General features: G+C 44.5%; 1 protein-coding gene across 3 annotated transcripts in view; it reads left to right on the top strand.

Moving 5' to 3' along the window:
• LOC118506374 (neural cell adhesion molecule 1-like) overlaps nucleotides 1–15,362 on the top strand; it is a 120,933-nt gene that overhangs the window by 20,217 nt on the left and 85,354 nt on the right. For all 3 annotated transcript variants that reach the window (XM_036043401.1, XM_036043400.1, XM_036043399.1), the window contains exon 3: nucleotides 180–1,562. In XM_036043401.1, the coding sequence (XP_035899294.1) occupies nucleotides 1,484–1,562 (79 nt within the window). In that variant the 5' untranslated portion in view covers nucleotides 180–1,483. The remainder of the gene's footprint in view (nucleotides 1–179; nucleotides 1,563–15,362) is intronic.

Raw genomic sequence — 15,362 nt, 5'->3', positions numbered from 1 at the left:
TTTTCTACAGGACTAAAAATGTTGTTTTGTTAGCAATGTTTTCCGTTTCTTTTTAAATTCCCTATTTTTATATTCATGAAGCCCTGGCCGCCTAGGCATAATGAATATTATCCCCACTTATTTATCCAATAGATATCCTAAATACGATTCTTATACCAAATTTTCTTATTTCTTTTCAGATTTTGGCGTGTTGGTTTATAAATTCAGAAATTTTTTGACTGTTAGAGAATCACGCATATACTGAAATCATGTACAGCATTGTGCAAGTATCGAGGTTTAAGAAACCCCATTGCAAGCAAACACAAAGAACAATAATAAATTTAATCGGATACAGCATTGCAGATTGAAAACCCTTTGCATCCGTTACAAATGATCAGCTGCTCTGCAAGTAAAATTTTTCTTTTTATCAATTGAAGGCAGTGAGCCCAAGCAACAAGGTTAGTGTTACCTTCCCGCGCTCGATCGATAACGCTGGATCAAACAAGACAAATAAGCTTTAAAATCAGCTCTCGTGCCACAGCCACCGTAGGAAAAATGGTTCGAGACAAACGAGGCAGATCACTCCCAGCCTACGGGCGCTTCACCGGAAGATGGGTGAGCTTGATTTGAAAATCGGCGTGTGAATATCGGCCAGGAAGTTTGGCAGCCAACCTGGACTGGCTACGTTCGGGCCGGGGTTCCGGTGAGTTTGGCAAAGTTCTGTGCAGTGCACCGGGCTGAAGGATGGAAGAGAAAGTTATGTTTTCAATGAAAACTTTCGCCACGGAAAAAAGGCTCTTGCAGCACGATGCTGCTTCCGGGTTCAGGCAAAGCCGTCGCTCTCCGGGTGTATTGAAGTGTGTCGGTCCGTTTTTTCTGTCCGCATATTTGGGTTCCTTTTTTACGTGTTTGCTTTTCCTTTGAAGTGTGTGTGCGTGTATTCGTGTTAGTGTGTGTGTGTGTATGCGTGGTGTTGAATAAAAGCAAGCCAGAAGAAAAAGAAGGAATGAGAAGATGAGCTAGTGATGCCGCTCGGGTTCAAAGTTATAAATTAGCTTCCATCGGCAGAAGTTGATCGATGAATTTGTGGCACACTGGCGCACGGTGGTTTTGGTGAAAGGAAAGCGTTATACACACAGAGCTGGAGTATCAAAATTACGTTACACGTGCGCGTTTGTGTATGTGAGTGCAGGAGCGTCAGCCTGTGGTGAAGTAAAGTGGTTGTAGAGGGGAACAAAAAAAAAAAACAACGTTTCCTAAAAGCATTTTAAGGTACAACTTTCGCGCGCGTCAGGTATCGAGTGTTCCAGTGCTAGCAGCTGTGACGTAACGGCACCATCTGGTTTAGATAAGGGAGTTCGGAAACAAAAAAAAAGTATATTCCCCTCAACACGCCAGGCATGGTAACCGTATGCACTGGGTCGAGTGAGAGACATAGTTGAGGCACAGGAAAATACGAGAGAGCGAAAGAGAGAGCAGAAAAAAAACTTATTCGCCAGTCACCATGGAGTCTTCAATGCTGCTACAGCTTGGCGGACTGTTGCTGTTGTTCATAGTTCAGTACACTGCAAGTGTGAAAGATGGTGAGTAGACATGATTTTATGTTACTATTTTAGTACTGCATAATGGTAATATTTAAACTTTTTACATTACATGAAAGTTTCTACTAAATTCAATATTTTGCCAGATGGCTCTAATAAGTAAAAGACCATGCGCCTCCATTAGTTGATGAGGTAGACCTATTTATAATCAATTATTAAGACAAACACTGAGTTACATTACCTTTTCAACGTAGATTGGGCGTAGAACTTATGGAGAAGTATTTCTTAGAAAATTGTACATAAGAAAATTTTTTTATTTTATTTAAATGTCATTGGACAATTAGTAACTTTATATTATACCAATGACCAGGCGACTCCATTAAGATTTTAAAAATGCTTTTGTCGTATAAATTAAAGGAAATATTCAAAATGTTTAAAAATCAATAAAAAAAAAACATGAAAATTTTGAAAATTTATTTTGATTAAATTATGCAATTTTGCAACTTTCATTTATCACACCACACCAAGACACAATTTATCAGCATTTTTTTTCTCTTACCCACCCCAGCTGGATACTAGCTGTGATTTGGGTGTGCGATAAATAAGTTACTCCCAATATGTCATGATGAGTGCCGAGATTGAAAGCCAAACGCGCTTAACTGCGCGGCTGCAAAAAGCAAAAAGGCTCCCGAGACCGAGCTCCATGGTCGCGCTTTTATGACGAAGAGCCTTTATGAAAATGGCTTCCGTTTTGGTCCATTGCTTTATTAATTTATGGCTACGGTGGATGAACTTTTGTGCCCGGTCCAACAACCGAGACAGCGAACGCGCGCCCTTCGGCAGCTCGACAACGAATCGACACAACGCAACGCAAAGCTATAATTTCGTAGATTTAACGGATCGTACCAGTGTGTGTGAGTGTGTTTGTGAGCGCGTTTCGTAATGTTCGTAATGGTGACAGAGAATGAAGGAAAAAGATGTTCCTTGAGCCGGTCTTCTCAGCGCCGAATGGAATCGATCGACCGAAAGAATGACTAAATGAAGCACCCTCGAAAATACAGTCACAGTCGTGGTGGTACATAAAATTGTAACGATAACAATTTGGGTCGGCTCGGGCCTGCGTTGTCGATTATGGGACATCGTTGAGCGGGTGTGTTACTGGTGCCAGTCGTGGGATCCTGGGATAGCCTGGCGGGAGGATATGGATCACGACCTCTCGTCAGTCGCGTGATTTTCGTCACCGGGAGGGTGGAAGAAGCTTCACGAGGCGTTCTGGTGGATGCAATGATGGAAAATCAAATGGCTCGTTGCTCGTTAAACTTCCCCCCCAGCAGCGGGTGGCTCTTCAACTGGACCCATTGGGAGGTGCTTAAGGCAGGGCCATAGTACATCGCAATGGATGTCGCAAATTTGGCAACATTTCGTGGTTTATATAGTACATCAAGCTGGGTAAAAATTTGAAAACGTGCCTGAGGTTGAAGCCAGTAGCTTGGGAACGAGAGTAATTGAGACGGAAAATGTTTGTTGAAATATGATTTAAAGTGTACGCTTTACGAACCAAGATTGATGCTACAACACACAAAACGTGTCTTGTTTTGATAAATATTTGAATAGCTTTTGACAAGTATTACATTCTCATACAAAGAAAAACAGCACGTTACTATATCTTTGACTGTGTGTGATAAATAATTCCCAACCACCCTTTCATTTGCAATTACCAGGAAATATTTCAATTGAGCTTAAAATTTGACGAACCTGGCAGCTCTCAATCAACTGTGCGCGATCGATATGACACAAACCATTTTGTCCGTAGACGCTCACAAAGTAAAACCACCACCGACAGCATTATTTATTTACCAGGGCTGGTTTTGAACGCTGCTGTGTGGCAGAATTTCATTGCTTTTGCTTAGCTGGATTAAATTCACATACTTGTCGCCCGGCATGTGGTATGAAGTTCCATCAATTTCTGTTTAATTTTCCTACGAATAAGGCACTCACTGTAGCGCTAGAGATCGTTCCGGAAAATGTCAAATTACAATGGCTCTTGCCACGGTTTGCGAGCACCATGCCAGACCATGCGTGATGCATTCCAGGAACGAACGAACGAACGAGCACACACACACAGAACAGCAGAACGAACCGTTTTGGTAGTCATACACATGCATGTTTTATCATAAATCAATTTATTTGTATGAAAAGTTTTAATCTCTTAATCTGATGATGGATGGAGTTAGTTGTGAGGAGTACTCCCGGGCTCGTAGTTTTGCACCAGCGTTCGGAGACACATTCCGAACCAATCTGGTATTATAAGTTAGGGCCAGCAAGCGAGGCAAGATTATTGATGCATTTTCAAGCAGACTAAGTGGTTTCCTTCTGGCGTCGGTTATCCCTCCTGCTTGTCCTTGCGCTCTGACAAAGGGGTAAACTTCGGATGGGAGCACACCTCGGGTTGAAATATTACATCGAAGCCAAACATCCTTCAAAGTGGAATCGGAACCGCAACAAAGGACAAACTATTTTCCCATTCCATTCCTAAGCGTTCGTGTACAAGGGAGCAAGAGAGAAGGAGGTACGCTTGAGCCTGTTATCCTATCGATTTTATTCCAAGCAACGAAGCGATGTGTAACTGCTAGACCATACGACACGGCAGGATGATACGAGTTAGCTGATGCTGCTGGTGCTACTGCTGCTGCCACTCGTGAACTTACATCCTTTCGGTAGGATTTACTATTTCCTTCCAGTGAACCATCGAGTAGGGAGTAAGGTTAACGCCAAAAAAATCCAACCCAACAGTTTTGCTTGGATGACCGGACTAACATGCAACTCTAGAAGGTGTCAAATTCATTTAAAATAGATGATGTTATAATGGAATGCTTTGATATTTGATAAACCCTGCTGCTCGAGTGTTTTTGTTTACGATACGAGAGGTTTCCAAATGGATGAAGAGATGCGCCCGGTGAATGGATAAACAAAAGAGAATTTATTAACTGTACGTTTCTGCAGGCTTGTGCCTTGCAGGGTTTTGAGCTTCTTCATTGACGATGCACATAATGAAGTTAGCCTTGGAAGAAGATGAACAATAGTATCAATTTTAAACTCATTTTTTTGCTTCTATAATAAACGAGTGCATTGAGAAGGAGTTAGTAGAACAATACAAGCAATAAATGATTTTTTCATTGCTCCATTATCTACAATCCATCCTGTAGAAATATTCTAGAATGAATTATTTTACCGGGTACTTTGAAATTTTCATCCTTCACTAAAAGAATAAATTAATTTTCACATGAAATCGTAATACTCTGTAGAACTGTCAACCGTACCCACAGTTCCATCAATAGTGGTATTATACGTTTGTAAAATTTCAATCCAACCAAATACCTACGACCGTTGGGTTTCTGCTCATCAGTGGGACCGTTCCTGTTATTCCCACGGTCTGTTATTGTGTAAGTTGGCTCGTACGTTCGGGTCACGCAATTGCGCCGTGATGTATGCAATCCATTCCCATCAGACGCATATTGATTACACAAACTCATTTACGTTCAATTTGCATTCTTTTGTACGGACAGTCGCTGGAACCGTTACGGCGCGCCCCCCCCCCCCCCCACATTAGCTCCATGTAGTTCGATGATTTGCTATCGCTCACATGGAAACAATACGACGAATAGCACGAAAGTGCAGTGCATTGTGCAGTTGACGGTGAAGTAATGGAAAATCTGGAATACAGCTGTGGTTTGGTGGGGAAATAAACCAAACAGGAGAACTCTATCACGATCGAGCTGGACTGTGAACAAATGCAGAATGCTTTCAAAATATTAAATAAGTTAGAAAGAAGCTTGTAGGAACTTTTCTAGCTATACACAGTTAGAGAAGTCACACAGTTATTTCAACTGTTTTATATTCAGCCAAAACTCATTCATAGCTTATCAACAAATTTGATCACTTTTCCCTACTTCCTTTCAAGTGTAGAATCTGCAGCTTCCTGTCAAACCATCTACAAAATGTATCCACAGTATCGCCACGAAAACGAACGAATGAAAAATCATAATTTTCACTCAAAAATACTTCAAACCTAGTTCACCTAATTGCATTATTAAGCGCGCTTTACGATCGTCGCTAGTAATAAAATGTTCACACAATTTGCCAGCACCATCCGGCCATTCGGGCCATCCACTCCCAAAAACACTGGCGAAGCATATTCGTTAGTCAATCTTGTTCAAAACTGCTCGTCGTCCAACGGAACGCCGTCCCAGGCCCGGCCACGCTGAACTCCGTGGCTACTGGACGATCCCGTGCCGGCGGAAAGTTATACGCTTAGTTATTCAGTTTATGCTGTTTCTGATTTGATTGTGCTTCGTTCTGGGCAACTCCTCCGCGCAAACTTTTTGCTCGCCCTCGACGCGTCGTGCCCCGGTCGCATGCAAAAGAGATGTGTGATTTAGTGCTGAGCTTAATGAACGCAAGAAGGGGAAAACTTTTGTGGGCGAGCGAAGGTCCCCTCCCCCCTAAACCGTCAAAACAGTTGTCCGGGAGCAAGCGCGAAACTCCTTTCGGCTGACCGGTTTTTCCTACGTTGGTTTTCAATCAGCGTTTGGTAGGCAGGCTGACAACCATTGTGGTAGATCTTTCCTGTCTGGAGATTTGGGGCTGTTGTTCCTTTCCCGGGGGTTGGTCCTCCGTGTCAAGGCCGTGCCGTGCTCCGATAGCAGTTGGTTTAGTCAAACATTCGTTTTAATCTGCAATTAGCTTCACTTTCGCTCTGGGGCGACTACTTCTTTGCCGTTCATGTTTGTTAAGAGCTGTGGCGCAGGAAGCGAAATCGGAAGCCGCCGAGGTTTCCGTTGGAAAACTTTCGCCTTCCCCCCTCCCCCCTTTTTTGGACGGTCACCCATCACCAGGGCTAGACGAATCGAATTTGCTGTGGAAGTGAGTGAGCACTGGTGAGCTGGTTTTGTAACAGGAGCAGATTGGTGAAAGTATTTGTGCCCGGGTGTTTGGGAAATTAAATCCCTCGGCTGTGACTTTGATGTGGGAATGTTTAGGGCTGTAGGCAGATGCGAAATAAAACTTTGGCGTAGATCAAACGATATGACCCGTCCGTGTGGCCAACAGGAGCGAATTTGGGTGCTGAATGTTTTAAAAAGTCCGGTGAAAACTTCACAGAGAATTTCTTGAACAAAATTTGTTTTAAAATCAACTACAGAAGAAAACATTCTTCTGGAGAGAGAGAGCGAGAGAGAGAGAAAGAGAGAGAGAGAGATGAAAAGGAGCGTGAGAAATGGTGACATAGTTTCAATCCCCTTCTATACGTGTTTACCCACTAAGACTCCTATTTAAACTAAAAATTCCTTCAAGACAAGGTCAGTCAATCCTTTTGCTGTCTTCTGAACTAGATTATTCCTACCCAAGCCAACAGCAGTCCCTAATTATACCTTTTGAATTTGTTATTGTATCCCGGAAGAAGACAACATTTTCACTCAATCAAAATCAAAGTCAACTGTAGCTTTAAAAGAAACGCGTGTGCCTCAAAATTGACCGTAACTAATGAATGGCGCTAAATTTGTCTCCGGAAGCGGTTTATTCGTGCCTTAGCCCGGGCTATAGTTTTCGTCGAGCTGATTTAATTAGAGCCAATCCAGGGCCGGGCCAAACCCTTGATCCTATCGGACTTTTCACCACGGGTATTAAACCGCAAGGCAATTAGGGACAAACTTTTGTCGCATACCTTCCTGCCGGTGTTCGTCCGTGCAAGACCATTCATCTTTGCCCCCCTCCCGGTGTGCGCGCACACACACTGTAATCCATCATGGTGCTTGCTTTTCCACCCTTCCCCGACTTTTTCCCGGCCGAGCAGAGTACGACGGTGTCAACCTCCGTTGGCGCAAAACCCAATCTCACCGTTCCGGCTCGGCTCGGTGAACCTCATTACGTTAATTACACCCGTAGAACTGGACCCGGCGTGTGTGTGTGTGTGTGTAGGCTGGTATGTCGTCCATTGCTACAACCAGTACAACGGGCACGGTTGAGAATGTTCATCACCATCAATCATATTTCGTAATTCTGTCAAAAGCTCCAACACCCAGTCCAGCAAACGGTGGACACACGCTGAAACTCGCTTCCACGGTCCACGATCGCCTGTTGCTTGTACGGGAAGAGGAGGTTTTCAGCAACCAAAAAACAAGAAGAAAAGAAAACACAAACACAGGAAACGTCACAACGAAATCCCCGGGACCAGGGATCCTGTCGTAAAACCTTCGTCAAAAGTCATCCGACATTATCATCTCGGAGGTTTGAGATCGGAATGATATGCGACCCTACGCGTACCAGGCCAACCCCACCCCTTGTCCCAAAGACAGTGGCATTTGCATTTTCGGTGAAAGTTTGTCTGCCCAACGTTGATCACCGGAAGCTCTGGTTAGAATCGGACACAATTGCAAACCATTTCTTACGGTGGGAAATGGTTGTGGATGGTTCAACTCCCCCGACACACTAATCATAATTCCCCGGTACGGCTCCACATCCCGTAGGTCCTTACCATAAAGCATGGCACACAAGCGGCACAAATAGAAAGAGATAGAGACAGAGAGAGCAACAAAAAAGCACATCAACTATCAACCGAACAGCAACTACGGCACATAAAGCAGCGGTAAACAGGTTAGGAAAAAAACGGGGGCCGCAACTCTTATCACGGCCAAACTCTCCAGGGGTCTCCGAATTTTTGAGTACGGGGAGGCACAATTTATGCACTCAACTTTGGGGTGGCTAGGAAAATTTGAAAAATTTGCCCACTTCCCCCGATCCCCCAGAACATTTCCCCCATTTCTCTTCTTCTCAATTGGCTGGGCCGGTTTTTTAACGAGCTCAGTCAGTCGGTTGGCCTGTACTCTCCCCGGGCTAGACTGTAGCTCCCTGAGTGCCATTTGCCATACCCGGGGAAGGTCGCACAATTATACGGCATAATAAACTAAACAATGGTATGCAAATTTCTACAAATTCAATTAAAACAACGGCTTCATAATGCAGGGGTGCAGCAGCGCCGGCCGGTCCGTTGAGTGGTCCGATTGAGTGACGCAGGAATACACTCGGACACACTTCAAGTTCTGGCAACACAAAGGCAAAGTAGTAGCCAGCCGTACCCGTGCCTTTCCAAGTTGCGAGGCAGCTTGCAGGCCCCAAAACACCAAGAGGCAAACGTTGCTAAGCGACACAGACTCCCGCAAGCCAAGAGAGCCAGTGAGTGAGCGAGCGGATGAAGTGTACTGTTCTGAATTCCCATCAACAGTGCACCAACATTGGTTCGATGGAGTCGACTGCGTTTGCTGCTGCCACTGGAACTGAAACGGCCGAAGCGAGAGAGAAACAAAAAAAGATTTAAATATTTTAGCATAACATTTGAATACACAAACGTTGGCACCATCGAACGCCGGTCGGGTGCGGGTGCTGGAGCAAGATATTAAGCTTCCTAAATTTGTTTCCAGCTAGATTGGATCGGTGGGCAGGGAGTCAGTGTCAGTGTGGCCAGTTCTCACATGCTTCTCTAAACTACGAGAGAACCTGGATGAACTCTGGCGAACGGGCGAGCCTTCGGGAGGGAGACGAGCCGGTCGACGAGTGTCATAGGAATCACTATCATCGGCCACCGTTGTTCGTGCCAGCGCTGCATTCGCAGTTTGCAAAAGTCCGACTCACTTTTCGACACTGTCCGGGGCGGGTGTGTGTGTGTGTCGACGTGGGACATGGGAAGTGTTTCCGAAAATAGTAATAATGTATTCGTATTCTGAGCTCGGGAAAATGTTCGGCGCTCATGGCCCCAGCTCGTTTGGCCTAGTTTGTGGCCGATGTTTTGAGCACATCCGCGGGGGTGGGCTGGTTCGGGTGGGGAGGGTGTTTTTGTGTTTCGACAGCACGACACTCTCCAGTGCGGTTGGGTGCGGATTGGTTGCGGTGGTGCATAATCCATGTGCCCGTGGGAGGATACGGCAAGACGTACGGTGAATGTCTCCGAGTTCGCCAAGCCCGGCGCATGGCTTGGGTATGGCCGGAAGATACGCCTGCAACCAATCCTGTCAACTTCCTGACAATTTTCCATTTCCGGTCGTTGGCAGCAACTTGCAGCGATACGTGAAGCAGTGTTTTAAGCGATCCGTTGCAGGAACGACCGGCACCGAGACGGCAAAAGTTATGGTTTGGGGCTGCTGCACACGAAGGAGTCTTTCCCTCTCTCTCCCTCGCAAGAAAACCGGTCCGACCGCATTTGTGAAAGCAATAGTTTAGTTTCAATTTCCATATGATCGTAAGTGTACGACCGGGGAGCAATTCCAGCGCTGACCCGTCGTCCTGCTGGCATCGGGAATGCAGTTTTGCTGGCCGGATGTATTGATTTGAACTAATATTGAGGACACAAACAGACACGGCAAAGGGCGAAACAAGTCAACACAGACGGTTGAGTGAAGATTTGGTGCTGAGTGCATTTATATTTCCTGCCGTGGTTTTATTGAGCACTTTTCTTGAAGTTTTTCAAAGTTTCTGAGGTTTTGAAGTTCGATTATTGCAAGTTCCGATTACAGGGCGAGTTTCCTTTTTCCGAGCGAATCTTTGGCAGGGTTTATTTCAGATAGAAGCTAACTCTTTACGGGTAAAATGATTACCTAGTAGACCTTCGACTCAAGTTTAAGCTTAATTCATTACACACAACTTTCCTCTTAACTGTCCGATACAGGCAAACACACATCAATGTTCAGGATGTTGTCCTTCGGAGCGTAAATATTCTTGAACCATCACTTCGACGCAGTAAAATATTTTCACAGACATTCCAAACCAGCAAGCAAGCGTTTCGAATTGGAAATAAGTGCATTCAAATGGTTGTCGTTCCTAGCAAGCTGTGTGTGTGTGTGTGTGTGTGTGTTTGTGTGTGTTTTTCCTCCATGGGGCGATATCGATATCCCAAGAAGTTGGTACGAGGCGCTCTGTTAGTTTAGGCATGTCAGAATGCAAATTATTAGTTGTAAATGCCAATGCCGTGCCTCAGTTCGCTGGAATCGTGAGCTACATTTTAATTAAAAGGCATGTTTCATTATACCATTTCATTTAATGAGTCAGTGGGTGTCTGCAAAAAAAACAACGATTTGAAGCGTGAATTATTCTATGCGAAGGAATTTACAATTCAAGTGGAGCTTAGAACGTTTTTGTTTTGCTTATTAATTGTAGGAAATAAAGGTTGCGATTTTTGCTTCAAAATAAATTATTTATTGAATTTAGTAAAAATATCATTTTTACATGGAAGCAATCAATCCGAGTCAAACATAGGTTTTTTTTTGTAAAGTCAAAGAAATTTAATTTAAATGGTAATACATGTTTCTGTTTATTTGAATTATTTCTCTATGCTAAATTATTTAAAAATTCAGTTGGATGTATCTAATATTTAACAGTCATTAAGGTCAAAAACCTGCCGTGTGAAGACCGGCACCACTGTCACAACTACTACCGGACCGCCCTAGGCTCTGGCCTGAAATTTACAGGGGTTCACCGTTGAAAACTGGTCCTGGCGCTCAATCTAACGGTCTATCTAGAGTGATTTTAAGAAGCCATCTCTTAAATAAGCGTAAGCAAATCAAGGAAGCCCCACCGTTAGGAACTTGTCCTGTTTTATCCAGAAAGAAGCCTAACGTCCGATGCATGTTGGATTGTAACGCTGTAATCGGCTCGAAGGTTTAGGGTTGACCAGGCTGCAATGGGCTTATGCTATGGTGAATTCGAATTCGTTTATCTGAAAAAATTCAGAGAAATAATGGATTAGGAGCAAAAACTCAGCAAAGTGTTATGAGAATGTAAATTTAAATTTATTAAATTTAAAGCAATTAACATTTTTAAAAGAGCTGTTTAATGGTCATTGTTACATCAAACTATGTGCACAATGAACCAGTCTTTATGAACTCCCGACGAGAAATTCCGTCTGCAAGCGCAGTCTGCTCTTCGAAGGAACGTACGGTAATGCCTGAACGATCAAGTCTCTCGTGGATAACGATAAAGCTGCAGTGTGACGAGATGAATGTGAAGATGAGTTACCATTAGTGGGAAATGAAAACACGGGTTCATTTTACACGGCAGAGCGGCGGCAAATGCTGTTACCTTATCCCGTTGCCCGCTTTGTTCTTCAACTTTTTTCCTCCCCCAACTGATAACGCTCGGGAAGAACGAGTTCAGGGTTGAGTAGCGAAGGAAAAGTCAAATGAAGAATTTCCATTCCACGGTTTTCCCGGAACACCCGGCAAGGAACAAAAACAACACGACGTTTAGGCAGATAACGCGGTTCGGCACGGTTGAAGGACCGTCCGTTAGGCCGCCTTCCATTTCCTCAAACACCCATCGTCAAATAAACAAACCGCCGATCCACGCCCAGGCTATGGGACAGTGCGCCCGAAGAAAATGGGCCCTGTAAAACGGCATACCCACCCGGTTCCACGAACACCTCCCCCCGGCACGTCCTGCACCCAGTGCAGATTGCGAGGTAACATTATACACATCGATGGTCTTTACTTTGTTCTTCCATTATGCTGCTCTTTCTCGGCGCAACCGACCGTTACCGTTGGGACAATCTTTTCCCACTACCGACTTCGTTTGTTTTGCACTGAAGCAAACCGCCAGCAGGCGGAACCGCGTCGCCGAATGTTGCCAAGGCGAGTGCCAAGGTTTGGGAAGATTGCGGGTTTGATGAGCGAAAAGTAAAAGGAAAGAATGAAGCACAGAAAAAAAACGAACACACGAACAGGCTGAAAAGACGTCTTGACGACTGGTGGTTAACGGGACCGTGGCGTGTGGCAGAGCAACGAACCACGAACGAGCCCCGCCTCGGTAGGTCGTTCGGAACATTTTGATAACCATCCACCACCACTCGGATCGGATGGAGACGCCCGGTAGCCCGTGAACGGAAAGTTTTTTGGAGTACACGGAGATCCGAACCGGGCAATGGGCACCAAATGAGCTAGCTCGTTTCCCCAAACCAAAAGCAAGCGGGCAAAACAGAACTCACGAAGAAAGGCTGCTGAAAGCTGCTGCGGTAAAGATGAAAATGCGTCACCATTAACTGGCGGAAAACAAGGCAAACAGCGAGCATATTTTAAGGGAGGGGTGGTTGGGAAATTGGGTCTCGAATTTCGGGTGGCATAGAAAATGTGTTGGAAAAAGGAAAATTTGTGAGCAAGGGAGAGATGCAGAGCAGACCGTTTTTGATGACATCAATGCTTAAAGAGCAGTTGTTTTGCCTGTGGGTGTACCAAGCATAGGCCTAGCTAGCGATGGTTTCTTCGACGCTAGACTTTGTTGGAACATTCCATTGGACAAACCACACACACACACAGTGAAGATAATGCTTTATGAAGAATGAAAGCAAAACGCAATGTACGGTGAAAGGTTATTTCGAGAGCATGAAAATCGATCAAAAACGCTTCAAGTAAACAAAATAGTCGAGAGAGGGGGGAGCGGAGCTATGTAAAACAATAAAGAGCTAAATTGTTTCAGAGCTAGGCAGTACATCAATCATTGCCATGTTTACATACATGTCCTTTTATATGCTGGCACAAATTTAGAACTTTTTATGTTCGCGTTGGAGGTTATGATTATAATAAGCTACGCATTGCTCTAACAACATGTACACAGTTTCATGATCAAAGGTTTTTGCTTAATGAGAGGATTATCAGATGAAATCTTATGTCATAAAGACAATTTATCAATTGATTGGAAACTGTGGAAGGCATTGATGGAGCAAGTAGAGTTCCACATCTGATGATTTCTTCAAACAATTGATTTGGAAATCGAGTGTGAAATCTTCAGGTTAGATTACCATTTAATAGGACCGATGTATATGTCATGAGCCAATATGTGCATTCTGTTCAATGTTTCATTACGTACCATCGTTAGAACTTATTTTTACCAGACGTCTATCCTTTGTTCCGTGTTATTCAAGAGCTACCAGGCGTCTCCATTGGGTAGCAAGACATAGTAAATATCATTTGATTATTTACCCAAAAAATCGGCTAGTATTTCTTTTTACTAGCCTACTACTTTTTAAAATTTACTAGTATTTGCTGATATTCAAAAACATCCATCTCTTTTCAAGATTAAGATGATGCATTGACCGACACGTTCCCTGGAGACCTGTCCAATTTCTTTACCCCTCCTCGAACAAGTCGACAGTACACCCGATCGCTTGGGTGCACCAATTTCTAACCATTCTCCGACCAAAATGGATTAGCATAACTGAGGCTTAGCTGACGGTTCCAATGAAACAAATCGCTTGAGTCGGTTTGATACTATTACCATACTTAGCGCGTACCCATTCCTAGCCGGCCCTGTCGACCGAATCTGCGGTAAATCCGGCAGAGTATGGGGTACGCGCAACCGCTACACCGGTACAACCTTTGAACCGAATCCAAATTTCTAAGTCCACATGCGCTCGCCCGGGGTAAAGGTGATAGAAGAAAGGGGGGGGGGGGGGGGGGGGCGGCAACAGCGCCGAAGCTGGTGGCCCGCAGGGCGCACAGTGAAATTCATCATAATTGGATTACTCTAATCGAGTTTAAATTAACGACCTGCCTGCCTGCCCGGCAGGGGTAAGAAGTGGGTGGTTGGGTCCTGAGTCGTTGCACGGGCCAAGTCAGATTTAATTATGGCTACGTGAGCAAAAAGGAATAGAATAAAGCCCGGAGAGGCGACAAAAGTACAAACGACAAAATTCGCCGAGAGAAGCCCACACCCACCCGCTGCCGGTTGCCATGCGGGGACACTTTTTCTTGAAGGCAAAAAAAATGTCGTGAAAATTGCTTTATAACGACCTCTATCCTCTAAGACTTTTTTTGTGCGAAGGAGGGGGAGGTAGAGAGAGGTTTCCTGGCTTGTGCAAGAAAAAAACAAGAAAAAATTAGACAGCAACTAGCGACAGTGCTGAGCGGTCAATCATGGGCGCTGAAAGGGACGATTGCAACCTTTGGCAACGCAAGTGAGCAGTTGAGCAAAAAAGGGCAACCAGTTTCCATGGGGAAGATTTCGGAAGGCGTTTTTATTAAATTTTAGGTTGCGTCTCTAGATGAAGGGGAATTAAGCTTTTCTCGTGACATTCCGGGTAACAGCAATCATTACGAAAAATATCAATAGAACTCAAGAAATAAAATTAAATAGAACTCAAGAAAATAGTCTTCCAAAAGCCACAATAGGACTCGGACGTCAATTGGGTCTACACTAGTCAACGATGTCGATGATCGAATATTCGTTCCGAACCGAAAAAACTAACATGTCACACCAGCATGTAAACATGCTTCAAAACAGAAGGCACTGAAGCGTGCGACGTTCAGCGTACGATGTCACCTCAGTCATGAGGCTGGGTGAATCGTGGGACCTCCCCTCGATAAGAAAGTCAGCACAACCAGTCAGCCTGACCGTTTGTGCACGTATTACACTGACTTCCTTCCATTTCCACACACATCCACACACACACATCGATCTGTTTTCTTTTTTTCGCAAACGGCCATTCGAAATCAAGCGACCAATAAATTTTGCAGTCTTTTCGATAATGTTCAAGTACGTTATTTATGAGTTTTATTAGACCGTGGCCCATATATCAGCCCGTTTGGTGGAGGGTCGGTATCAAACTGTGCCTGTCAAGCGCCGGTGCCTGTGCTGTTCGGGGTACGAGGTTGATCGAAAAGTCATTCCGGTAGGCTAACAATAACGTATAAAGAGGCAGAGAAACCGGTCAAAAAAAGCGTTTGCTTGTGGAGAAGCATTTGCGTGCGTGTTGGAGAAGCTCTACCGAAGACCGAGGGAACAATTAATTTATGTCTACTTTTGCTC

The sequence above is a fragment of the Anopheles stephensi genome, chromosome 2 (assembly GCF_013141755.1).
Source record: "Anopheles stephensi strain Indian chromosome 2, UCI_ANSTEP_V1.0, whole genome shotgun sequence".
Taxonomy (NCBI): domain Eukaryota; kingdom Metazoa; phylum Arthropoda; class Insecta; order Diptera; family Culicidae; genus Anopheles; species Anopheles stephensi.
Note: the sequence above shows the minus strand (reverse complement) of the source record. Positions and strands in the feature narration are given on the sequence as shown.